The 27,685-nt window shown below is 44.4% G+C and overlaps 1 protein-coding gene and 1 long non-coding RNA gene across 2 annotated transcripts in view; one reads left to right on the forward strand and one right to left on the reverse strand.

The window, feature by feature from the left end:
• Nucleotides 1-3,709: 3,709 nt before the first annotated feature.
• Nucleotides 3,710-9,177, reverse strand: CCN1 (cellular communication network factor 1). Its single transcript, XM_078645504.1, has 5 exons — nt 8,961-9,177; nt 7,543-7,756; nt 6,245-6,592; nt 4,882-5,084; nt 3,710-4,752 (listed from the first exon to the last, which is right to left on the reverse strand). The coding sequence occupies exons 1-5, from the start codon at nt 9,009-9,011 to the stop codon at nt 4,453-4,455; spliced, it is 1,116 nt and encodes a 371-aa protein (XP_078501630.1). The 5' UTR covers nt 9,012-9,177; the 3' UTR covers nt 3,710-4,452.
• A 2,585-nt stretch (nt 9,178-11,762) lies between these two features.
• LOC144776461 (uncharacterized) overlaps nt 11,763-27,685 on the forward strand; it is a 255,002-nt gene continuing 239,079 nt past the window's right edge. The window contains exon 1 of the long non-coding RNA XR_013600584.1: nt 11,763-13,068. This is a non-coding gene — a long non-coding RNA (uncharacterized LOC144776461). The remainder of the gene's footprint in view (nt 13,069-27,685) is intronic.

Raw genomic sequence — 27,685 nt, forward strand, 5'->3', positions numbered from 1 at the left:
TCCAAGGGTTGACCGAGTTCATAAATACACAAAGCAATCCTATTTTAATAGTTTTTCTCTGCAAAAAGCAATGATTTAGAGCTGTTGCCAGCACCCAAGTACATGCTTCAAATCTATTAGCTGTGCTAATGCATGCTAATGTTGTTTATGCTTCAATCTGGCATAGTACAAGACCTTGAAGATACTACCCAAGACGAAGCCCTTTTTAAGGAGGTAGAAGCAGGGATCAGGGCAAGTAGCACTAGGAGGAGTTTGGCTCAGAACCTCCACTAGTTTTTTCAAAAACAATCAATGTGAAGGGCACACACATATACACACTATCTCTCAAATGGTAATATGTATGTCAAATTCTGCTTAGTGTGCATGTTTGCTGGATTTTAGTCTTTAAATCAGTCCAGTTACATAGGCCTATTTTCTCAATAGTGTTATGCATTATACAAACCAAAGAAAACAAACCTACTTTCACTTGTACTTGTGTCAGGCCTGTGTTTACTTACTATTATATTATTGCTTGACCTATTCAAATGTGTCTGTAAAACTGACCCCTTGTCCTGAACTTTGACTTTTTGACGTGAACTTTTACAGTCGCGGCCCAGAATTTTCCTCCAGGGCAGGTGGTCATCCTAACCTGATCCTCTCCCCACCCTCCTGGATTATACAAGGATGGCACATTTGTGACAAGGAACAAAGAATCCACTCAGAAAGTGCAAGGAAGAGGAGAGAACCTTCCCTGAGGAAAACTAACAGTATGAGGTGTAAACAGCAGATGCCCAACTAGAGCCAAATTTCGGGGGGGGGGGGGAGAGGGGGCTACTGAACATTTCGGGGTGGGGGGTGATACTCCCAGCAATATGCAGAGTGGGGATGCAGGGGCTCTAGGAAGGTGTGAAAACACAACAAAGCCTCGTTTGCAAGAAAATGGTCTTTTAAAGACCTGTGAAGTACTCGGGAGCGGCTGTGTGTGTGCCCGGGAAGCTGACTCAGCCGGGCTGACACACACGAGGGGGGGGGGGGTGTATGGGGGGGAGGTGAAGCTCTTTGAGCCCAATGGGCGTTGCGCGCCTGATAAACAGACACTAGTAATTCCTTCGGACTGACAATCGGAAGGCTAGAAAGGAAAAGCTTGCATTTCATACATCTCTTCATGTGAACAGATATACCATTGTTGTCCTACCCTTCCCTAGCCCCGACTCCAGTCAGACAATATACTGAATTAATTGTCAGTACAGAGACAAACCATTTAACAGACAAAGAGGACAACTTAAGGCCCATTGGCAAATAATGGTAACTTGTTGTTGTCCATGAGATTGCCTAGTACTTTGCACTTCGGCGTTTCAGCAGGGTAAATACCAGAATGTACTAACTACTCTTCACCCTGGGAAGGATACAAGGCGTAATCAGCACCGTCGTGCTTCAAACCTTTGCCTTGTTTGCTGCTACCTGCAGCACATGCATTCACCCACCGAGCTATAGATTGTTCTGCCTTCACCTGCGCATGCTCCAGGGTATCTACTCATCTTCTGCTTTCCCTTAAAGAGGCAACCCATTTTATTTCAACGTGCCTTAATGCAGCTGTGTTGTATTTGAAAGAAGACCCATCCCCCTAAATCTATTCCCCGCCATTCGACAGTGCTAAGCGGTCCCGCAGATATAGTGCCAAAAATAAAGAGTCCGTTTCTTGTAAAGGCGGGGTGTTCTGTGAATCTCCATTCTTTGTAGCACAGTTTTTGTCGTTAAAAGAAAAACACATGAAAGATCCACTGGGAGAGCAGATGTCCTGCATATTTCGTGATCACTACGGTATTTACGACGGATTCCGCCTGCTTTCTCCATCATTGCGTTACCCCAAGGTGGGTGGGCGAAAAGACCAGGTTGAAATAAACTTGCTAAGCACTGGCTTACACCACTAGGGGGCACCAGCAAATTGGTGCCGAGATGTCCTGATAGGCTATAAGATATTTGAACACCACGGAGGTCTTGTCACCCAGATGTCTGAAGTAGCGGAAGTGACATCACACACACTATTTGACCAATTACATCATTGTTGGCTCCTTGTCTCACCCTTAGCCTTTCAACAGACTTTTGTTTGTTGCTGAGGGAATCCAAGAAGTGGGAGTGGCGGACTGTGAGCTAAAAGCAGGCCTGGAAAAATATGTTCATAAATGTGTCTGCAAAAATGCCTTTGTTCCCTCAGCGGTTTCCATGACTGGACAGCTGCTGGCCCCTCCTTCCACCCACCCCTAAAAGAGTCCCCTTGCTCCTCGGCCTATCAGGGGGTTCCTTGTGCCCAGTCCAGCTCTGGTAAGAGTTGGAAACCGCATGGTATAAACAGGGCTCAGAGAGCCCTGTTTACTTTTAGTGCATTACTTCAAGACCTCTGCGGCAAGTGGTTGAATGGGCAGTGCCAACCGTACATCAGGGCTAGCAGCTGTTACCCTTAATTGGCATGCATGATAGATGTTGCATTCACCTTTCTGTGACGCCATATGCCATTTTGAGCTCCCAGTGCCACAGAAAACTTGAAATTGGGGTTATAAAAAATACCAGGCTCGTGCTCACGGATTGCTGTAAAGAGCAGCAGTGCGGATTCTGTGGGCCCCAGAGTGACAGGGGTATGGTAACACTGGGGCAGGAGTGGAGGTAATGATGAACACACTAAGCATTAGCATGTGAAGGGGAGACCACTGCATAGGACGATCCCAGGACAAACATCCAGTGGGTCTCTTGAGTTCTACTTGGACTTTGCTATGCATTGGAAGGAAGCCAGGAAGCAGGGGCGGCTCTAGGCTCATGGCGGCCCTGGGCAGGAAGCGTAGGTAGGGGTCCCCCGGAGGAAAAGCTAGGGGGCCCCGGAAGAACGCAGGTGCGGAGGCCAGTGAAGAGGGGGGGGGGGGGGTCAGGGTGTTTGGAAGTGGAACAGAGCCGGAGGCCGCCAAATCCCTGCCAGGGGCCGCCACGCAAAATTGTATCCATCCGCAGAGGATTATTATATTAAGGATATATATTTTGGCGTGGTGGCCCCTGGGGTTTGGTGGCCCTGTGCAGGTGCACAGCTTGCACATGCCTAAGGCCGCCCCTGCGGAAAGGCATCGGAATCCACTCAAGCCTGACGACAGATTGGGACACCAGAACCTAGCAAGGACAGCCGCTGTTACGGGAGGACAGGTTCACTTGAAGGCATGTCTGGCATTCTTGGCATGCCAGAATGTATAACAGCATTGTACTGGTAATCATTGGGTTGTGCGGATTAACAAAGGCCATCACGGGAAGAATAACGACAGAAAACTGCCTCCTGCTCTCCGGGGAAACATTCTTGTCCACCCATGCGTTTGAATTTGCATAAGTGTTCCAAAGAACTACAAGGACTCAAACATGCTGCTCCATACTCTCATTCAGGCCACTCAAACACATCTTGCAACTCACACAATCCAGTGCCCTCGCCAGGCTTTAAAGGTAATCTATTAATACTGACAGCTACCTTTAAAAAAGATTTGTTATGGAAAGTAGAACAACGTGTTTTTCACTTGAGCAAACAAAATAGCCGTTTTTTTCCAGAATGATATTGAAAAATTACCGTAAATGTTGCAAAAGTTTGATATGACAATTGTACCATTAGCCTGGCCCTAAAATACTAGAATGTATGTAAGTAAACTGTTTCAGATGTACACATGGAGAGGAATGTCAAAAATAAAGAATTGCTTCCAACGTATGAAATTAGGCAATATTTATTACAAGATGAAGTCCATAAATAAATTCTTTTAATTCAGCGAGTATAAAAATTAAAAACATTTACAGTTTATTCCAGTATTACATATTTAATAAAAAATCTACATTCTGATAAATAAAAAACATTCACTTCGAAACAATTTCTGTTGGCTGTTTGGATATTTTGTGTACATTGTAGCTGCCACAATGAGCAATCGAAAAGTGCTCACCTCAGGGTGGAATGTAACTTCTAACTTGTTTTCTCACAAGTATAAAGAGCGATCAACTAACAGAATCTATAAAACATGTTAGAAACAAATAAAATTGTTCCAGATATAACAAACAGTACAAATAAAATGCTCCCAAAAAAGAAGCAATCAGTCTGCTCCAATGTGAAGCTTTAAAAACGTGTCATTTCTTTCTTGTTGTATGCATATCCAGTTGAAAAGTGCACCATGTATGGTCCACAAGATCTGACTTCATCCAAAGAAATATGGCACCAATCCTACAACAGAGTTCATGTCCCATCACTGGAGTCTGTAATTGGCAGAGACTGGATTGACATTCAGGAAAAAGGACAGTAGAGTACCCCTGGTAAGTCAGTGGGCAGAGTCACGTGCAAGACAATGCATGGCGGTTCTGACCCTACCCCAGCCTTACTAGATTTTTTTAAAGCACTGAATTGTTGGGTAATTCCTTGGCCCCTGCCCTCTAGCAGGCCACCCTCTACTTTTTTTGATATCACATTCAGTCCCTAAATTTATGGATGTCATTGAACAGTCTGTAGTAAGGGAAGGCGTCGTTTGTGTGCGGACAGTTGTAGTTGCATCTACAGGACTGGATCATCATGACGTTCTTCGAGAAAGATTCGCCGTCATCGCAGCGGAAGCGGATCTTCACTGTCCTGGTCTGCTGAGGAGTACAACACCTCCCATCCACACAAGAGCCACAGTACTTGGGACGATACTTCTTGACGCTTGAACATCCTGCATAAGCAAACCTCACTGGAGCTTGTGCCTTTCTTGTTTTCGTACACTTCTTTCCCTTCTGGAAAAACATAAAGGGTAACAGCTGGTTTAGTATCAAGCATACAGATCACTCCTAAACAAGCTTAAAACTGAGCTAAACGCTGAGGTACAAAGGCTACCTCACAAATGCACACACCAAATATCTTACCTTTGGATTAGCATGGGCTGGTTCGCCACATGGCCGTACTTCACAGATTCGGGTTTCGCGCACAAGTCTGCAGTCTGGGTTGTCATTGGTGACCCTTGTAGAGATGCCATTGCCACAGCTCTTGGAACACTGGGACCAGGATGTTGTCTGAACAATGCACTTTGGGTTGTCAAACGTCCAGCTCTGTGGTTCGTTGCTATACACTATTAAAAAAAAAGGATAATAAACATGAATATAAAGTTTCTGAATTATGTAATGTACATATCAGTTGGATTTGCATATAAATAGCTAGCATGCATTTCTTCTGCTCACACCATAAATTTGTGACCATTCATTTGATAATACACGGCCTACAGTTGTACACAGGGTTAATTCCCAATTTTTCCACAATTGAAAAATAAATGGAAGGCTCATCAGAAGCATTAACTGCCTGCTAAATACGATTATTCAAATAGGTTTATGATAAGGGGTATGAATATGCAGATGATGCAATTTCAAGTGCATTTAACCAGTTGTATCAGTAGGGGGCAGAAAGCGCTCTTTCCTGCCTCCACGTATCCACAAGAATAATCCTAACTCACTGCAAGATTTACTAGCCCTGACTTCTATGTGGATATTTATAAATGCCAAGATTATTACAATGCTAGGCCACAATCCTCTTGCCTGTAATTATTCTATTCTTTATTAGGTGGCCTGAGAAAAATCCTGAGTTATAGTTGACAGTAACCATTTACAAGGAGTTACATTTCCTAGTATTCTCACCTAGCCCAAGCAAATTGCAAAAAACACAGTTTCATTTCTACTAATTTGTGCTGTGAAAACTAACAGAACTGGATTTCAACCATTACAAAAATGTGGCTAGTCTAGCTAACCACTCTAGACTAGCCGTGGAGGCATTTAGCGACAAAAGGGTGGGCTATTTGTTCAGTCTAAAGAAGGGAGGATGATCTATCAGCCTTGTGTAGAGCATTCTGCCTTTCAGCCTTCTGCTGGGTAAACAAATGTGGTTTATGGAAGTAACACAGCCTATCTGGGCCAGCTGTGCATTTCTATGCTCGAACTGGTTGTGTTATTCGCATGCATGCTATACCATTGTTACTACTAGCCAGAAAGGTAGCTCAGTAAATTGAGAGCTTGCTGAAAATATCTATAAGAAGCTAATAAGTTCAGATTCAGGCAGATCTAACTTTCACAATTTTGTGGTAGATAAAAGGATTATCCTTTAGTTGGTTAACTGTATGTTCTATTGTTTATAAAACTAATAAAGCCTTAACTGCAGTAGTAAGCACTATATAGAAAATATGTTGAAGATTATCCCAATAAAGGATTGGATTTGCTTCTGCTTGTTTCAAGCCAAACTTACCAGGTAGCATCTTGAGTCCTCCCTTGATGATGGCCACCAGCTCATTTTTGTTGGTAAGTTCGCCTTCGGACTCATCCAACCCAAACTCTTTGCCGAAGAAGTCATCCAGTTCATCATGGGAAACCTTGTTCTCATCACACACCCACTCTTCGCAGCACTGTCCCGGTACTTTCACCAGTCTGGGGTTGGGACAGCCCAGGTTGGGCAGGGAGAGCTCCTGAGGACAGAGCGGGATGCAGCCCACGGCTCCATCAATGCAGGTACACTGGTGCTTGCAGTTTGGTTGAAAACTTTCCCCGTTCTGGTAGATTTTAGAGTTGTACTCACAAGGTCGGCCTTCTGACTTTGCTGCAAAAGAATAGTGAAAAATTAAAATGAGCTGGGCTGTGCATTTTGAACCACAATAGTATTTTTTTCTGATTTGCTACAAGTTTGCGAACATTTATTTATCTGGTGACAAGCATGTTTCAGTAACCAGGAATGCAAGATCTCTGGAGGCTTCTAAAATGGTGGAATGGCTTAAGCTAGTGGCGAAAGGTTAGCGCTCAGTACATTGCATGGGGTACTAACAAAATCAAAGTACCTTCTATAAGGTAACTTAGAAGACCTTCTGGGTCTTACTGCTACACATGCAAAACAGTTTGGATCTAATGCTGTACACTGTTCTTATACACCCACACCCTATCTACACTGTTCTTCAGAAATGAACTAAAAAGAGGCTGTTAATTAACAAAGCACAATAGAAAAGAATACGATGTAATCCTTGTTTATATTCCAGAGACTGTCTGCACTCAGAGATGCTTAGTCACTTGTGAATGTAAACAAACATTCTGACAAGTAGACTTTCCCTATATTCTGAGCATGATAACTCTAGTGAATTTCGGCCATTTTGTAGAAAGATAAGTGAGGCACCTAAATTGAAAACTGAACGCAGTAGATTCATGCACAACTACTGTCCATAAAGAAGCAAACAAGTTGCAAGATTTCCTATTCCGAGGCTGATCTTCCTACCACCAGTAAGGAACGTCTTGTAGGGGGATTAATGGATGGACATTACATTGCCCTCGCAAAATTCCACCACATGTGGCAGCCTCCTTGTAAGCAGTACTTTCATAACTCAATGGCGAGTATCGAATGACTTCCCTTTTCCCAGTAAGTAGTAACTTTCCCTAAATCACGTCAGTAGCCCCGACGTGAGCTCTCCAGAGTCCCACTGCATTCCTGGCTGCTGAAATCACACGTGCTTCCTGCCTGTGCGCCGAGAGCGCCGATGGCCATACAAGGGCCGTGCGCCTTACCTCTGCAGATGCCGTGCGAGGCGCTGGGGCTGGCTCCGAAGTTGCACTCCAAGCCCTTGGTGTGGTCGCATGGGTGCCGGCGGCTGCAGTCCTCGTTCAGCTGCTTGGCGCACACCTTGCAGCAGCCGCAGCCGTCCAGGACCAGCCCCACGCCGGGGGCACAGCGGGTGGGTTCGGGGGAGCAGCGGCACTCGGCGGGGCACATGGAGGTCACCTGCGAAGGGACAAGTGGAGAGGTCAGGCAGGGTCTGGCGAGGCAGGTACATTACACAACATCTCTCGGATCAACAAGAGGCAACAAGCAGGGCTGTGAAGCAGCCGCATGCGCACACCTGCGGAGCAGGCATTCTCATGGAGTAGACACAGCCAGCAATTCAGGAGAGCAGTCACACTCAACACACACGTCGAGCAGTCAGAAGGGGGGGCACAACAAGCATACCCTTGGAGCAGGCACAGATAGCACGCTCGTCGAACAGGGGAGACAAAACAAGCATAGTCGTGGTTCGCTGATAATATGCAGCACACTCGTTTAGCTGCCTGTCACATCTGGAGACGGCACAACCAAAAACCATGTACAGAGAGTTTTATCGTCAAAATCACAGTCAAGTTCAGCATACGTGTGACTAGTAACCTTCAGCACACACAAGCAGAGACTTAGGGGGCGTCACTTTCAGCACAATCATGGGACAGCCATTTGTTTACCAAGCTCGAGGCAGAGACAGCGGGGGGGGGGGGGGGGGGGGGTAGGGGGAGGCATATTCAGCACACACGGGGAGCAGGCAGGAGTGTGAGATGTTTACTTGGTTGCAATGAATACAATATATGTGTGTCCAAAGGTAACGTATAGTGAACACAGCCCACAGAACGTCATACTTTTCGTGATTCATTAGTGTGAAATATTTACCCACCTCCCTCTCTCTCACACACACACACAGAGCATGGCTACTGGATTTGTTCGTGCCCAGAGCGCATCTGCCCCCCCGTACCCGCCAAGATTCGACTCAGGATTCGCATCAGAGATACAAGAGGTCACAGTTCATATAGTGGGCTGATGGGTCCTGAAATGACGGACAAGGGGGCAGAGAAGGGACAAAGTACAACGCTGACAGTTCATCACCATCTGTTCCCAGCTGCACCCGGTGTTCTAGATCTGCACGTCAGAAGACTTCACTAAAACACTGCCTCTTACAAGGATAGCAGCTACCATTTCGAGTACTCTACTCGGATCCTCTTAAATATCACAGGTCCTCAAAGAACTTAATTGAGAGTTGCATTCAGCCCCTCCTGAGTCACAGTTGGTCCCATTTTCAGTGTTCCATGCCAGGGCTCGTTCAGCCATCCAGCCCAAAATAAGAACCTACATTGGGTATCCAGGGGCCCTAATGGCATTCTACCCTTCTGCAAGTAAACAAACTCACCAGGTGGATGGATCCGATCAGAACGAGGGCCATGCTCATGGAGTGCTTCATGGCTGAGGTGAAGTTTGTGAGCAGCGGTGCTTAGGCAGAGAAGTGTGCGTGGCTCTGCTGCGCCTCTCTGGGGTGCACTTGCAGGTCTCAGATGCTGCGTGCTCGTGCAGGGTTCTGCTGCTTGCTGCTGGCGCTCTCGCTTTCCCTCTTAGGCTCGCGCCAGGCTCTGCGAGGCAGCTGTGTGCTGAGCGCTGGCTGCGCGCGCCTTTATAGCAGCCGCCGCGTGCGCCTCAGCCAGCGTGACGTCGTTGCTGTCTGAGCTTTCCGGCGCTCCGGCATCCCAGGAATGTACCTTGGCGCGGTTCTCTAATCCCAGCTGCACCTCCTCCCTGTGTCTGAAGGGCCGGGGCGGGGGTAATGCTGGGGAGGCCCGGGGCTCTCATAGCGAGCATTAATGTGCCGCGCGCACACAGGCCAACTCGGCCTATATCGGAAAGGAGCGCGCTTTCTATAAGGAAAACATGCTTATGTGCCTCAAATGCATTTTTTTCACACTTTCCCATAGAGTAGCCATCACTTCATTGGAAGGCAATCGGCATAGGGAAATTTGCGAACTGAGAATTAACAGTGTTACTTTTTGTTTATTTCTGTTCGGATAATCAGAGTGGCATTGACTGAGTTTAACTGTTTCTTATTCCCTGCCATGGCACGCATTTTGATCGGCTAAATAATACCCCCCCCCCCCCCCACACACACACACCCACACACCTCCACTCCAGCACCGCGAGGTCAGCAGGGCCAATTCCAGTTGCTACATATGAACTTTAAACATGGACCCACATAGACTACAGTAGACAAGGGTTAAGCACACTGGATCATTTTTCCAGTTTATTAAACCTACCTACTGAAACTAATTGGCACCAATAAACAGCAATGAATGACATAAGAAACCAGTTGCAGCCGGAATTATCTGAGCTTTCTACCAGAGAGAGGGAGACCCGATGAATCCTGCAAAGAATGGACAAGTTTCCATGACAGCCCTGGGGAAAAATGTACTCTTTGTCTCAATGCATTCCAGGGCCGTGTGCCACCTCCCGCCGACTCAGAGCGTCCCCATTTGAGACTTGTGAAGCAGCGCGACCTGCCTGCCGCACCCTGGGGCAGCTAAGGCCCTACTTCAGCTGGAGACATGTTTGCAAGTAAAAGTGAAGCGAGCGCAGGGCACCTGTAAGGTCAGAGGGAAGCCTGCAAGCAGGCACCCGGCATATATGTCTGCTGCTAACAACTGTCAGATCAGGGAAAGACCATTTTGGGAAACAGTGCCCTTAAATTTTGCATTATCACGAAGAACTAGGATTGGCAAAGCCAATAGGCCTGGTTTTAAAATGTTACCGCATGCAGCATCAGCACATCAGAGTGAGACACGAGAGGGTGCAAGATGAAGCAGGGAGCTATAGTTGGCTATAGTTGTAGGGTGATTAGATTTCGAAAAGCAAAAACTGGGACAGGTCAGACATAAAAGAAGGACTAAGGTCTTTACTCTCACTTTTATACCTGTCCTCTCCCGCTTTTTTTTTGGGTAACCTTGTAAATAAATCTATCTATCTATCTATCTATCTATCTATCTATCTATCTATCTATCTATCTATCTATCTATCTATCTATCTATCTATCTATCTATCTATCTATCTATCTATCTATCTATCTATCTATCTATCTATCTATCTATCTATCCACACACAAGACTACGTATGCATAACATTAGCTATAGCTTGACCACAACCCTGCCACCCCCTCCACCCACCTCCCATTCTGTCTCACTGCTGGGAGCAGACAGCAGACTGTGCTGTCTGGCTGAAACAGATACATTACTTTAATTAATTCAGACTTCATAAAATGACCTGACCTTTGTCCCAAAAACCGGGACATGTATTAAAAATTAACAAAAGCATCAGGACACCAGGACAGTTCTCTGTAAACTGGGACTGTCTGTGGAAACCAGGACGTCTGGTCACCCTATATAGTTGTAAAGTAGTTCCGTATGTAGGTCTTACAAGCACTGAGTGGAGGTGAAAGGATACAGTGAAACAACCAATAACCTTAGATGAGGTATAAATACTACACTGTGCCAACCAAGACTTTATTGACAAAGTCTCAAGCAAGGGCTAAAAGAGGCTGGTCAAAGAAACCAGTGGTCGAAAGGGGTACCCAAAGCCCATTCTAGGTATATTGTCAGCAACAGACAACAGACAGCAACAAAACCTAGACCCAAAAAATTTGAGCAGCACTGAAGTCTTACTGCACATTGGCTAAATGCCCAAAAAGTGACAGTAACATGCCCACTCCCCTGCCCCCCACCATGAATATACTGTCCAAAGGTGGTGTCACGTTGCCTTATATCCCGAACCCTTCTCTGAAGCTTTTGGGGTCTGGCATTGTAAGCCGCTGTGACGGAGTTTCCTCTGCTGCCGAGGAGACTTGGGGTCTGTTCTCTCCAGGGCAGTAAGTATTTCCAGATGTGTGAATCACTAGCTAGGCGTAACATTATTTCCATATTTGGTATAGCAGTAGCCTGCGTTTTTAACATTTTTCAGCCTCTGTTCTCCGACCACACTGCATTCTTGCAGCTTTGGGTGTTGTTAAATATAGACCTGAGCTATGCCGTAAGTGCGCAGATTGTTTGGCATTCCTCCCTTTCACGCAATCTGCCAGCTAAAAGTGAACTTCCAACTGCCATAGGGTTTACCTCTTTCTGCAAAAAAAGGTGACTGCACAGGAAATATTAGTGGGCAGAATTCCAGCTTTACCTCTGTCAGGGGGACTTTAGAAAGGAATTAGACGTTCCACATCAGAGTGGGGGTGTCTCCCGTCCCCTTTTTAGGCAGCATTGATGGTTTTAATGACTAGATACCGTTTATTTTTTGGCATGAACACGAGACAGGCCCAGGGCGCGCAGGTGGTGTAAGGAGGCGGCGGAGGGGTGGCGGGCAGATCTCCTCCCTAAGAAGGGGAGCACTGTGTTAAGAAGACACGAATAACTGAGTACAGTCTGAGCGCCGTCTGTAGAGCGCATGGAAGCCCCACCAGGCAGCACAGCACCCGCGAGAGCTTGGACCTAGTTCGAACCTGCAGTGAAGCTACCGGCGGCTGCCTTCATTGCTCATATATGCAAGACGTCGAAACTCACCTGTGCAGCAGGTATTTCCAAATAAACTTCCGGTGTTTTTTTAATCCTACCTCGGACAACAGAGATGGTTTGAGCCGCATTCATGTGTCTCAACGCCACTTTTAAAAACATTGGCGAAGGATGAAACTCATTTTGGTGGTCTGTTTAGACTAAAATGGAGGAAAACGTAAGCAGTACCACCGGAAACGCTGAGCACTACGGCAGTTGGAAAACGTAGAAGGGTATAACAACCTGCATGCTTAAGCAAGCGGCATGGATGCTTTTAAACATTTTAAATACTAAACTGCACGACAATTCAACCCCACACCAGAAGTACAGGCTGATTTTGAAAACCACATACATGTCGTTGTGTGTGTGGAGGGTCTATGGAAATTCCTGTAGGGATGTTGGTTTTTGCTGGGAGCTCCAGCAGGACATGGAGATACGGCGTCTCGTTGTGTATAGCGCTGGAAGCCCGGCTCCAACTCCCCCCAAGGCGTTTTGGCTTCTGGTATGTTGCTTATTACCAGGCGTCGAGACCCTCCGCCGGGCCGCACTGATGCTTCTCGCCCTGCAGTGGGCGCCCGTCCTGTACAGGAATGTCCTAGCTGCAGGAATGCGCCAGCGCCTCGTCACTGTACCATGAAGGTGTGAAAGAGCTCCCAAGGGGACAGCTGGCGAGGCATGCAGAGAAAGCACAGCAGCCGGGCTCCAGTTATGCTAAACGACTGCAGGAACGTGGCCAGAACACGCCAGGTATTTTTAACAGCTCTCCCAAGAAGCATCTTTTATTTTTTCTAAGTACCACCGACGTATGAAGACCGGCTTTGTTGGCTTCTCCGAGGTAAACACTTTCACCTCTGAAAAAAAAAAGTCACACAAGGAAGCCATCTGTTGGAGGACGAAGTCAGGAGGGAAAAAAGCCAGGCAGCATTTCAGAAGAAGCCACTGGTATGTACCCTGAATGCAATGAATAGTCTAAGTTTAGCCCAAGAGTTTATTAATACATGTTTGTTTACACGCAGACAGCCCCAGTTTATAATCAGGACTTGGCCCTGGTGGAAAATCCAAAAGACAAGTTTTAAATGGTTTTCCAGTGGGTCCAATTATGGTAAATACATTTTTGGACAAAGACCATTTAAGTGCAGAGAAAAAACAAGGTCATTTGTACTCAATATATGCTAACAGAAACTAAATTGAAGCATTCAAAAAGCGATGGATGGAATGCTTGAATTAATCTGTCATTGGTAATTAGCGCCATATCCCAGTACATCATCATTTTGCACACCATGCCTCATGTTTGACCCAGCCTTATGCAAATCAGGCTTGCCTCTGCTCCAATAGGATCAGTCCATCCTGAACTATAAGGCCATTTCCTCCCTGAACTGGAACACAAGCAACCCAATCAGGTTTCATCTTTGTTAGGGTCATCAGTGAGTTATAGCTTGGTTCCAGTGGCATAGTGTGCACAGGACCCAAGTCTGGGGATACCCATCCTACTTAGGGCATCACACTGAAGTACACAAAAGATTGATTGATGGAATGCTTGAATTAATCTCAACCATTGGTAATTATTCATGGCTGTATCTCAGTCCATTTTTATTTGGCACACCATACCCGAGTGATCAACAGAAACCAGATGACACCATTAGGCCCCAGTAACCATTTCAAACAGTAAGCTGCAATGAACTTCATATTCTCCCAAGCTGTGCATTGGATGGCCAATACTACATGCAATGAAGTGGTAGCATATTTTTTTGAGTCAAGAATGTTGGGGATCAATAAAAGGACTCTAATAACATTGGAGACTACGAGGCAGATGTATCAAGCTATTTTTTAGTCGCAAACGCTGCGATTCGCTAAAAAACAGCATTTGCGACTAAAAAAATAGTAAAATGGTATGTATGAAGAAAAATGCCTCGCAATATTAAGGAATCGCAAATTTTGCGATTCCTTAATATTGCATAAGCAAATTGCGATTTCTTAAATGCAATGTATCAACCATTTAAGAAATGCGAAATTAGGCTAAGAAATTGCAAATTACCACCAACTTGTAGTTGGTGGTAATTTGCGATTTCTTTTACAAATGCACTTTATGCTATTTGTAAAGGTGGCATGTGACGCTCATACATGCCCTTAGGGCATGTATGTGCGCCATATGCGCACACATGTCATTTTCAGGGGTGCAGCAGGGTGTTCTTGAGACACCCCTGCACCCTTGAAATTATTCTTAATTTGCGATTCGCAAATTGCGAATCGCAAAGTGAGAATAATTTCACATTCATTCCTATGGGCCTCCTGGCCCTTAGAAATGAATGGGAAATTATTCCTTAATTGCGATTAGCAATTTGCTAATCGCAATTAAGGAATTTTAAGAAATCGCAAAAAAATAGCGATTTCTACATACATACCATTTTGCGATTTCTAAATAGCGATTCCTTAAAAATCGCTATTTAGAAATCGCAAAAGGGTATGTTGATACATCTGGCCCTTGGGGACTAAAGTACTATCTTTCTGTTTGCAAAACACAGCCATAATTTGTGACACATTTTTGCAACCAGAAACTTATTTTGCAAACCGACTTAGGTACTAATGAGGTCGGTAATAAAAATAAGGCATTAGAGTGGGTCACAGACCTTCCTACCTAATTAATATTCATTAGGTATGCAAATTGTGACTCATTCCGATCTCTCAGAATAACAGGAATGTTGGCCTGCAAGGGTTAGCAGACCACCATGTCTGTGAACGCTTTAAATAACGATTTTTTTTTTGCCCCAAACCAATTTCCTTAACCCGTTGTGTGCTTATCTCGTCATGAGGCACAGTGGAGCTGCACTCATGATGAGCTGAGCTCGTCATGGCCGTAGGAACGTTCGCACGCGGGGATAATTTCCACGCTGTGCTGAACGTTCCAAAACGGATGTGGTCGTGACCAGCTCAGCTCGTCACGAGTGCAGCTCCACTGTGCCTCATGACAAGCTCAGCTCGTCATAAGCACAGTGGCGCCGTGCGTGGCCCCCCTACCCCCGCACAGCGCGGGGGGGAAACATCCAGCAGTGAAGGGGTTAAAGGAAATGGGCTGCTTTAAAAAAAAATCCTTTTTTAATAAGATTTTGTGAGAGTTGGAGTGATTCACTCTCTACTTCCCCAAATTTTTTCCTTGAGTCACAATTGGAAAGGAGTCCAACAGAGACCCATTCCTTTTCAAATTCAGTTATCACCCCATGTTGGGGGTTGGTAACTGTAATAGTTTGCAACTGCTATTATGGTCGTCAACCATTGATACATATGGTTAGGAATTGCAGTTTGGAAGGGACTCCCAGGACATGCCTCTTCCAAATTGTGATTCATAAATCCATTTCTAAACACAATTCAGGAATTGTTAACATTTTACCAACTCTTAAAATAGATTTAGCACATAGTAAAAATCTTTTTAGTCGTCCATAAATTTAAAGAATCCCTTAGTTTACAACCGTAAAAAAGTTTGGCACATCTGGCATATTGTGCCAGATGTGCACAATTTCATTCATAAATAGTGGTCTCAAATTGCACTCTGAAATTTTGCCAATGAAAAAGCATTTTATGAACAGACCTATACACTATTAAGTCAGGGAACAAAATTCTGATTTGCAGTGGGTTGCAATCTGACTTACCTGATCAGTATTCATGAGGTAGGGCACAACCTGAGAAACGTTATTATTGGATGCAGCAATAGATGCTGGGGAATACCTGGGTCAGCATGCCACCATGTCTGTGATCACATTTAAATTAAGTAAACTTAAAAAAAAAAGTAGGCCGTTATCCTTAAAGGGAACTGGGCTGTAAGTTAAAAGAAAAGTTTCTTTTTTTTAGTTTGTTTGAGAATCAGGAGTGGTCTTCTGGACAACTGCCTATTTCCCAACAAGCGTAACTTTTTGTTCACATTCACAAAGGGGAAGAGTCTTTTCTAAATCAATTTTGCTCTTTGAGAACCTGTTACTGAATCGCTAAATAGGTTTAGTACATTTAAAAGGACCATTTAGAGCTCACAAACTATGTGGTTTAGCACAATCACAGGCTTTGCGAGCATTAAATGGCTTTATGCATCTAGCCTTTGCCAAGCAGTTTGCCGGGGCCGGTTTTCGGCAGATTTTGTTGCAGGGCCGATTTTGCCCTGCAACAAAAACGGCCCCCAGGGGCCCAAAACCCGCCCCCACCCGTGCGGCGCACCGGGGGATTGTCCGGTGCCCGCTATGGCCAGTCCGGGCCAGGGAATCACCTAGCCTCCTAATTTTAGGACCAAAGTTGATCCAACTAAATAATATAATTCAATTCCAGAGCAAAGACTCCCAAATTCAGTTACATGTAAAATACACAACAATTTTAGAATTTACTGTCTTTTGTTATTTATTTTCTTTTTTCTAAAGTTCCCAGCCAACACGTGTTTTGTTGTATCGGGTATTTCCCATGACTTCTTCAGGGCTGGAATAAAATGAGATATTTCGGGTTGTAGTGTGTAAGCATACACACCTCATATTAATACTTACATTATTGGTGGAAACCAAAAGCCTTCACCTGAGTGTAATAGAACACTGCTAAAGAAATATATAGGGTCATTGTTTATACTTTTGCTTGACACCCTTTCTATATTGGATGTTATCCAACACCCTAAGTATAATATGAAAATACAAGTCCGCTTTGATTGACTCATATTACTCAGAGTACATGCATGTAATTATGTGGGCCGTGGTGCAATTCATAACCCACCTTTAATGAAATAAATATTATTTATAACACCAAAACACGTATTCGTGAGTCTAAGTCATATTTCCAAAGTTGGGGTGTGGTCATACAGAATCTGCCCTGTTACAACCCAATTGTATAGTTTGGCTCATACCTGCCTTCTACTTGTCATGTGCACCAAACACCTGTATGGCAATTAATCATTCATGGGGTCAGTGTTTCTGTCTCACTATTATCTAAACCACAAATTATGAATGTATATTGTGTCTCTTTCTGGAAGTCCTACCTTATATCCGGTTATAATTCCTGCCTGGCAGTTATACTGAATATGTTTTACCAATTCCAATCTCTTATTGTTTTCTCAGATTCATATGTTTCCATTTTCCAATGTTATTCTGTTGTTTTACCTTCCAAGTCTCTAATGAAAAGGGACAGTACTTATGTGTCACTCCATGTTCCCTTAGGCAATTTACTCCCCCCGCTAATACACAAATTCAAATGTGTCCTCTAAGATTCTATTAACTCCCACCTGTCACAATCACGTTCAGTCCACGTCTCACACCGTTATATCTCCAGCTGCGCCTTTCGCACCAATACTGGAAGTACTATTTAAGTACCCGGAAGGAAAGGGAGCTGCAATGATGAGACGTGTGATCGTAAGGCCCCGTATGGGTGCCATCTTAGGGGTATTCTATGTCTTTTCCTTCATCCTATCTTAGCAATTAATGTTTGTTTAACGGGAGCCATTTAGAAAGTGTTCAGTTTCAATTCCCTACATCTTATCTAGTTAGTCGTACTATTGCTGGTATGTGCGACTCTTGCAAGGTATTTATGTTACGGACGCCATTTTGAGAACGTTCAGATCTAATTCGCCTCATCTTCTCCAATCTTTTGTTCTTCTACTATCTTATGTGTCTCAAGCAGGATTATTAATATATATTCCTATGTGGGTAGTATATCCATATTGATACATAACGAGTGCTTAATCTGTTGGAGTTGTATTAGTTATAATGCTGCCAAAGAATAATCACTTTATATTGTAATATGTTTCCATGTGGCACTTATGGGCTCCTCCTTATGTATGAAAATGTTGGTTACTGTTAGGGAATAGGGTAATGATTTGTGTTATGGTTAGGGTGAGTGTCAGGTGGAGTGAATGTCATGGTTAGGTATGAGTTTGAGTTAAGGTTATGAGTAGTTTTAGGCAATGATTAATTTGTGCAAGGGCTTGCAGCTGGTGGGAACATGCACTTATGTTTTGGGATCAGGACTTATTTTTCACCCAGAACAAGAGAGAGAATGGCAGAAATGGAAATAAATAGAGAAAAAGAAATATAGGAAATCAAATAGGAGTGGTTACAGGAGTCACCGTTTAGAACGCATGCCTTTGCCACAGTTTTTTAGACCACAAGTATAACTGGTGAACTTCATTGTTTTTTAGCATAAGATATTATGTTCAAAGACATTTTCACCTAACTTTAGTGTCCCTTTAACCTTTGTTTTTTCAGTACATTTCAGTTTCTTTAACGTGAAGTAATATTTTCGAACCATACCTAAATGCAGCCAGTTCCTTTGCCCAATCCCTGCAGGCCTCCAAGTCGCTACCACACACAGATGAAGTGCATGGGGTTGCCCTCCTGCGCCCAGCACCCTGGGGGCACCCAACACCTTATTGCTGGCCAACCCCCTTTGTCTTGCAGTGCTCCATGCCCGCCCCTTTTTATGGCACTGCAGTACTCTGTAAAATTACATCGGGCTGCACTGAACCTTGCAGTAGTGTTGTGGTACTGCAAAAAAAAAAATCTTTGAAGTTTGACCCACAGGTACCAGGGGGTCAGGGTAGCCATAACCTACCCCTGTATCGCTTTTTTGTTTAGTTTTCTATGACATGGGAATCAAGTCCCCGAGTCATAAAATGGCAGCTGCAACCTTCACTTCCTGCTATGGCCAGCCAATGCAATTGTGTGTATTCTGCTAACAGTATTTATGCTTCACCTGAAGCTTAAAACTCCTTTCCCCCTTTACTTCTACCCATCCCTGAATCCTAAAAACCTTTACTGCCCTTTGCCTGTATCTCTACTTGCCCATAACCGTAAAAAAGTCTTACCTATTTTACTTCTACCAGCCCCAGAACCCTAAAAACTCTTGACTGTTTACCTCTACCCACCCCTGAACCTTAAAAACCCCTTAGCTGTTTTTACTTCTAACCACCCTGAACACAAAAAACGCTTACCTCTATTTCTACCCATTCCTAAATTACCCTGAACTTCCTTTACCTCTATCCACCTCTAAACCCTAAAAATCTCTTTCCTTTTTTCACTTCTACCCACTCCTGGACCCTAAAAAAATCCCATGTCCCCCTAAAACGCACAATCCTTTTAAATGACATTAAAATATGTCATTAAATAAAACGTACCTGTGTGGTAAGTGCCAAATTTTAAACAGGCCAAAGTGGTCTGCGTGATACTTACCTGCGTTGTACTGTCCTGCATTGTAACGTCCGACACAGTAAAACCTGAGTGGTAAGCATTACATACCATAGGAAACCAACAATGAAGGGAGAAAGTAAGAATGAAAAACAACCTGCAAGGTTGAGAGAAAAAGACAGGAAGTTTAAGTTGGTGGAAGAAAGAGGCATGAGGTGGAATCAAGTGAAGATAGCCTTGGTATTCGGCAACCCCACATTTGGCACAGCTGATAGCAGGCTCCTACAAAAATCTTCGGGTCTGTTATTATTTTACAAATGAACCACTGGGTTTAGATACAGGTTAGGCTACAGTGAGTGGTATACAAAGGGTTACTTTAAGAGTTAGGCTTTGGATTTGAGATGGGGTTATGGTAGGTCTACAGTTCTGTTTAGGATAAATGTTAGGTTAAAGATTGGATTAACACATAAGTGCTTATTAAGCTCGGAAAATTCATATAACCAAATAAAGTGCCATAATGTATGTGAAATGATGCACAGTCTTCTAGAAAAGCAACAGTCTTTCTGCTATTGGGAACAACTCTCTGAAAGTTACCTGCGTCGAATCTGTAAGGTAATAATTGTGAAAAATCCCTCATGGTGACCCTGTTGTAGGTGCTCCAAGTATAGATAGTTTGACTACATGTTCAGCACTATGAAACCTTTAAAATAACACTTTTTTTAATAGCAGGGAGATATGACGTTTTTTTAATGCTGCTTCAGTAAAATAGGTCATTGGAACGCATGGCAAGGGTGATTGTTAATGATAAGGGCAGGGACTTCCCACCTTCAGCAAAAAGTGGCCGGTCTGCAAAAAATATGACAACTCTTGCGTTTGCTGTGAAAGCAAATGATGGACGGAATGCTGAACAAATCAACCATTCACCCCCCAGTGAAGAGCTCTGGGTTAAATCCATTGTTCCCTTGCTAGCCACCCCAGTTTGGACCCAGCCATATGAAAATCAATCATGCCTGCTCCTCATGGGGACCGTCCAGCCTGAACTGCCAAGCCAGGTCCTCCCTGGACCGGAAACAAGCATCCTGGGACTGGACTGGAGTATTCCCATGGGGAGCAGGGTCAAGAATGATTTGCATATAGCTGGGTCCAAACTGGGATGGCGCTGGGAGCTAAACAATGATGGATTAAACCCAGATCTGTTACTGGGGGGAAAAAGGTTGACTTGTTCAGCACTCCGTCTATCATTTGTTCTTTTAACTCTTACATTTGTGCATACACTGTCAGCATTGATACGAAACGGCTTCTGTCGTGACACTTCTATCATGCCATCCCCTCCCACCTGGTTGTGGTGTCGGGGGAGGGGGGCGAGGGCGAGGGCATCTCTCCTGTACTGCTCCCACTGGTCTCGGCTCTTTGGCAGCAGGAGGCAGCACCGGCTCTGACTCTAAAACGTTTGCAGGACGCGAGCAGAAAGTACCCTAATGCAGGGTTTCCTGCGCGGACCCATATTTGGTCAAAGGCTGGAAAAATAGCTCGTCATCCTTGTTGATGCAGCCAGACTGGTTGGGAGAGAAGGAAATGGCGGGTCGCTGACCCTCATTCCAGGAGCGTGACTCAGCCGGGAGAGCCCCCGGACCGCTTCTTCTATACACCTTGCTCGGAGAGCCCAGGAACGGCTAGCATTTCCTCAGGATGTTGTTTAAGTACCACTTTTCTTCCAGGAATGCTTTGTGGAGTGCTAACAACGTGTTCACCAAGCACAAAAGGTTTTCCTTGAGAGAAATGTGTCTGTGCTTAGAAAATTCCAACTCGCACCAAGTACAGAGCCGAGCTTGTCCGATAAAGGGACCTGTGTCTTCAAAGTCAGCAACTATAAAACCAGCAAAAATACAAGCATTGGGTAAGCAAATACATCTGACTTGCATTTTGAGTTCTGATGAAAACATTTTAAAAGCAATCCACATTTAAAACAAACAAAGCAAAATGAGTGCCTTCTGTATAGGAAGAATCTATAGGATCAATGCATTAATGTATCAGGGTTCTGTATACTTTTGAGATATAAACTAGTCTTTTGAAAAGCAAGCACTCTATAGGAGGTAGACTGATGCATCAATCAACTAATAGCATACCTTTGAGATGTAAAATAGCCCATTTCAAAGCAAACACTTCATAGGCGGTGGAATAATAAATAAACAGTCAATAGCATGCCCTGAGCAAGACATTTACTCCTCAGGTAGACCGAAAGTCCTCTCTATATATTTTTGAAAAAAATGGCAACAATTGGTTCAGCAGGCTATTGTGTTGTCAAGCCAGACCTAAAAAGATAGCCTTCGTTTGCAGGAGCATGTGGATTTTTTGCTTTTAATCCATCAATGGGATGACTTAGGGGCTGATTACGATGGCGGTGAACCCGCCACTGGCCGACTGCTGGTGGCGGGTTCACCGCCATCGTACTGCGTTTTTTCCACCCGCCAGATTACTATGACGGGCATAAACGTGACGGTAGGACAGACTGACCACCACAGATCCGACAGGCGGTCCTTTGGCGACCGCCTGTCGGAGCAGCCACACTGCCAAGAATGGCTGCGGTGCCTGTCAGGCACTGCTGGTCATATTATAATGGTCCATCCCCGCCAGCCTTTCCATAGCGGTTCATCTGACGTGGAAAGGCTGGCGGGGATGTACTTTGGGGGCCCGCAGCGGTCCCCCCTTTCCACTGGGCACTTTGGTTTTGCAGATGCCCCCTACATTTCCCTGCACCATGTGGCAGGCACCATTGCGGCAGCACCCGCTGCAATGGAAAACATGTACAATGTGAATGCCACAGTGCAGTCGCACTGTTATTTGGCCTGCAGGATCCCCAACACTATGTTGGACGGTCTCCATCTCTGTTAGGCTGCCGCCCACCATCCTAATCAGGCCCTTACTGCTTCAGAGGCAAGGATGATTAGAGTCAGAGGCCAAGAGTACCTTTGGCTCCTGCACCCTTAGAGCTGCTGAAGAAACACATTTATTGAACAGTATACCATTTTGAACAGAAATGATTTCAATAAGACAGTAGTGGTATGTGGTATCTTGAAATGAATGCTGATTGACAGTGTGCGATGGATGTAAGAGGCCACCACCAACCTTTGCCTTCCAGTGCCAGGAGTGATACTTTTGGGTCAATTTGCACTCCTGGGTGGAGAGTTTGGCACTGAAGATAGGAGGAAGAGAATTGTAATGAAGGGGCCGTGATGGTGGAAGGATCAGAATTTCGATGGAGAAGAGGAAGATCCCGGGCAGCAGATGTTCGAGTGTAAGAGTCACCTCCTCTGCTGGGAATGCTTTAAAGAGCAGTGTTAGTAAATTGGAAGGGACACTTTTTTGAAGGGAGCAAACCCGCGCGTTGGAGATAGGGAGAGGGACTAGGCTTGAAGAGATGAACAATATGTAATAAGCACATTTGTTTATTCAGTTATAAATGATAAATAGCCCCAAATCAATTCACATAAAATAACACTTACTGTGCATCACTGGCGTGCATTTAACTTGCGCACACATTAGTGAACTATTATTATGTAGATGAAAAATTCAAAGTCTGCTCTACCTATTAAACTGGAAGGTTAGGTCGAACCAGTGCTTGAAATGGAAAAATAGAAGTGCAGGTACTCTGTACCAGAGTACCTGCTTGTTTCTGGGAAGTGCTGGTATTCGCCAATTAAAAGTATAGCATTTCTTGTGAGAAGTGCCGGTACTCTCCCTCTCAAAATAAAAAAAACAGTGCCAGTACTCCGTACCAGACAGTACCGGCCCATTTAAAGCACTGGGTCGAACCAATAAACACAATTTTTGGACGAACAAACACTTCCAGGACATACGTGCTTCCTATGCAGTGTTATAGCAAGGGTTCATGAGCCCTAATGCAGGCTAGTAAAATGGCCCCTTACACGATTTGGGATGTGAAAACATCCATAATTGGGGTGCAGCGGGCTCCTCACAAACGTGGCTGTTGTGCAACTGCTGCACTAAGGATGGCTGTGAAACCTCACCCGCAATGGAATGGCAATTCAAATCTGAAGCTGCATCTCTGAAAAGAGACGCTAGGAAGTGTTGCCACGTGTGGTTGACACTGCTGAAGAACTGACGCTCTGGCAGTGAGGATAACAACCACGGGAATGTTGCCATTTGTTTTGACATCGTTATATGTGTCCGATGACCTTCACAGGGGTTGCCTCTTATTTTTCCCTAATTTTTCAGTAAAGAAAATCGACTTTGATCAGTCGTGATTGCCACAGCATTAATGGGGTTTACTGGGTAAAAGTAACTGTAGTTTGGAGAGCTTCGAAACAGCAGAAAAGTGTGGTGTAAACCACTGTAAAAATATTAAACCAGCTCAGTGGAAAGTTCATATCAGACCACATCTACGTCATGGGATTCTCATTCAAGCCTTTCCAGGCTGCACGCCCTGTATTCTTCGAGTGTCCTTGTGTGTGAAGAAAACAGCTTTGTCAGCGGTTTCTATTCAGTGTGCTGTGGTTCCTTGTGGTGGGTGTCAGTGGGGGGTCCAGCGAGGGTGGAGGCCTCACTAACGAGGAAATGGTCCGGGATGGACTCCGCGGTACTCACACAGGCCTCTTCTGTGTACAGCCGTACACTGGGTCTCACCATTGAGCCACCGCGTCCACCTCGCACCCATGCATGCCCCGTGGAGCCTGGCCGGAATCCCGGGTGGCCCTCCCGCAGCTTCGCCTCCCTCCGTGGGAATGAGGACGAGCGTCCAAGACGGAAGTCGGTGCAGCGCGGGCCGTGCGTCAGCGCCCAGGAATGTGCCGGGCTGGAGGAAGCGTGCATGGGGACGCAGCCGCCTCGTGAAGCAGTCTGGGATCCGGGGACCCAGAGGGTAGAGGCGCGCGCCACAGAATCTTCCTTTGTCAAAAAAATAATGGCATTCCTGCGTCCTTTTTTATTTTTTTTCACTTACAAAAATGATTTCGGTACTGACGACGGGAAGCTGCTGCTGGAGCAGAGACTTCGCCAAAGTCACATGCTTAATCACCCCAGGTGTCCTTTAGTTGAACTTGCACGCGTTAGCAAGGAAAGGAAACACACTGGCTGAGACCTGGTTTAATACCAAGTCAACCCGGGCATGTCTGTCTCCAGGTCAGGTGCCGCCGTCCTCCAGTCTGAAAAGACTTGAGGGCAAATTTAAAAATAATTCATGCGACGCAGAGCAACAACTAAAGTTGGTGTGCTGTGTTACGTGAAAGGGGACAGCAGAACAACGCCATAGAGAACACTTTGCTCTGGGTTTATGTCTCAAAAGTGAAAAAAGTGTTGCATAGGGATTTACTTTTCAACTGAAATCATAGTTTGTGTTGTAAAGATGCCTAAAGTAACACAAAGTAGCGTCAAGCACTACCTTGCGCAACTTTGCGCCAATGGGGTATTCCATGGATGCTACATGTGTGGTTTCTATGCAATAGGCCATGGGTTTTGATACACATCCGTATCTACTAACACTAGTAGACATGGTTTACATAAAAAAACACGCCTCCTCAAGGCACGTGTAATAGTGGACACATTGTAAAGTTTCCACATTTTTCTAACTTTGCATGTGTGCTGCATTGAACATCATAAGTGCACAGTGGGGAATGTATTAAAGCTCATAATAGCATGGCACTGCCTGGTCGCTCTTCCAGTACAAAACATATGCATGTGAAGGTAGGGACGGTGCACCAGAGAAGACGTCAGAGGAAACAGTAAATGTATTCAAAATATCCTTTATTCTGTAAGTTAGTTTCTTTAAAATTTGTGCCACAGCCAACGTGTTTCGTTCGTTTGAACTTCGTCAGGGCTCTGTATTAGACGTGGAATAGGTCAACAAATCCTAGCATATGTGTAAACAGTCATTGAATATATATATATATATATATATATATCCAATTACCTTCCTCCACAAATATAATCATAAGGGTAACAATGGGCCCAATGTGTAGACGCGATCCTAAAAGCCGGTCATTCAAAATTTGAATGACCAACTTTTAGGATCGCGTCCACGCTACAGAGGACGGTGGGCTATAATTTTGGTACACACCATTGCAATCTACACATTGGGGCAATTGTTACCCTCATGATTATATTTCTGGAGGAAGGGAATTGGATATATATATATATATTCAACGACTGTTTACACATATGCTGGTATTCGTTGACCTATTCCACGTCTAATACAGAGCCCTGACGAAGTTCAAACAAACGAAACGCATTGGCTGTGGTACAAATTTTAAAGAAACTAATTTATGGAATAAAGGATATTTTGAATACATTTACAGTTTCCTCTGACTTCATCTCTGGTGCACCGTCCCTACCTTCACTTTTTGTCTGATTCTCAGTGGAGCAAAAGTGCGGCAAGCTCCGGACGGTTGTGCACGGAAAAAAGGTCTTTATTTTACTTTGGAATAGAAGTGCTGGACCTTGGTCCGCCGTATTGGTCTCTTTGAACAACAAAACATATTCATGACAGAGCACACAGAACCTTGCTCCATGGGTATGCACATTGGTGCGCGGCAGCCTAAAGTGCACCAGGGATGAAGAGAAAAAGAGCACCATACCAATATATCTTAGTAGTCATGACAATGTTTTTCTCTCGCAAGTTTAGTTGCTGTTAGTACATTTGGGCTATAGCTCCTAAAATATGGCACAGTTTTCTCTCGCCCTGGTGCACTTTAAAGTGCCTTGAACCAATGCACACACCTTTGCACCATAGCACAAGGATGTGTGTGTGATGTCAAGCATTGGTTTTGTACTGGAAGGGGAAGTATTCCAGTACAAAATAAAATGCTTTGATATAGTTTAATTCCCTTATTAATTTGTATGCTTTCTGTACATGACTATAGCATGACAATATCTCAAAAGTAACCATCTTCAAACCAACAGAGTCCACAGGCGTTGTGTTGGTACGTGTTGTATGGGTAAAGAGGACAGTTATTATTAGGGCTCCCGGTATTATGATATATATTTCTTTACCTTTCCATATTTATTTATGTTTTATTTTATTGCCCATTTTATTGATATTCATTCATATTTTTTTTGTGTTTTGTCAATAAATAAGATGTATTTTGTTGAATTCCACATATATTTAACCAATAAATGTATGCTCATTCATTAATGGCTATCGGTAGAAGATTTAGAAGATAAGATCAAAAAAATGGGGAATATTGAGGATTCCATAAAGAAAATTGATGAGTGTAATAAAGAACTAGAATCATTTACCAACTATTTAGACAAAAGGAAAAATGACAAATTATTAAAAGATAAAAGGTTTGCTACCATTGAAAATACTTACCCTTACCTGAGAGTAGATTTTTACCAACATAATCATTACTCAGCTGAAACTACTGACCCACAGCAACAAAAACAACGTGTGAATACATTTTCAGAGACCTCAGACTCTGAAATTGAAAATAATGAAGGCTACTACGATCAAGACCCTACCTATAATCAAGCCCCGAATAGAGGAAACCGTAGACAACCTTTTTTAGGGAACCGAGGGGGAGCTCGGGGACGCCCCAGAGTCCACTTCCAAGGTCAGTCGAGAGGGAATTACCAGCCCCAACACCATCATCAGCAGGAAGAACCACAATTTGTCCGCGAGACCCGAAGCAGACAATATTGGAAACAAGGCATGTAATTCCAATCTTTAATCTAACAAAATCAGAGTTAGATAGCCATAGTACTAACCTATTATCTAAAGGTCTATCCTACGTCCCACACTCCACACTCAATCTATTTGAGTTGTACTGTGACATAATTTCCTTCTTCCGGAAAATCCGGTTGAAAAAGTTTTTTGCTTTAAACAATACATCAGAGGAAGAACGTCCCCTCATAAAACCCCTCTGTCTCCCATCCACTTTTAGCCCTGGTCTAGAACAAGTGGGACCGGAAGTTGCTACCTTCGAGCTAGTAGTTTTGAAAAAATTAGATCAGGCATTAAGGTACATCCCGAAACCAATTTATAACCTAGAAAAGGAAGAATACCAAGCCCTAACATCTCTTTCCCACAATAAAAACCTAACCTTCAAGGGATGTGACAAAGGAGGTGGCATAGTAATCATTGACACATCCGAATATGAAAACAATATGCTCAAAATGCTGGATGACCCGACGTTTTATGTCCCTTTGAGATCGCATTCTCTAATAAACTTATCGCGGAAAATTATGTCCTTAACTACAACTGCCCTTGAAGACGGTTTTATTAATGTCAAAGAATTCGACTTCCTGAATCACAATCAGGGAAAAACTGCGTGTATCTATGGCCTCCCCAAAATACATAAGCACGCGAGCAACCCCCCGTACCGTCCCATTGTCTCCACCATAGGTACGGCAACTGAACCACTGTCCAAATATGTGGACAATTATTTGCGTCCATTCATTCCCAAAAT

Source organism: Lissotriton helveticus, chromosome 1_1 (genome assembly GCF_964261635.1).
Source record: "Lissotriton helveticus chromosome 1_1, aLisHel1.1, whole genome shotgun sequence".
Classification (NCBI taxonomy): Eukaryota; Metazoa; Chordata; class Amphibia; order Caudata; family Salamandridae; genus Lissotriton; species Lissotriton helveticus.

Bases quoted from the DNA above. Each gene is read 5' to 3' on its own strand.
- CCN1 (XM_078645504.1), bottom strand. From the start codon at position 9,011: ATGAAGCACTCCATGAGCATGGCCCTCGTTCTGATCGGATCCATCCAC. The intron at 7,757-8,960 runs GTGAGTTTGTTT...GTCCCTTCGCAG, and splicing joins TGATCGGATCCATCCACCTG to GTGACCTCCATGTGCCCCGC. The intron at 4,753-4,881 runs GTAAGATATTTG...ATGTTTTTCCAG, and splicing joins CAGCCCATGCTAATCCAAAG to AAGGGAAAGAAGTGTACGAA.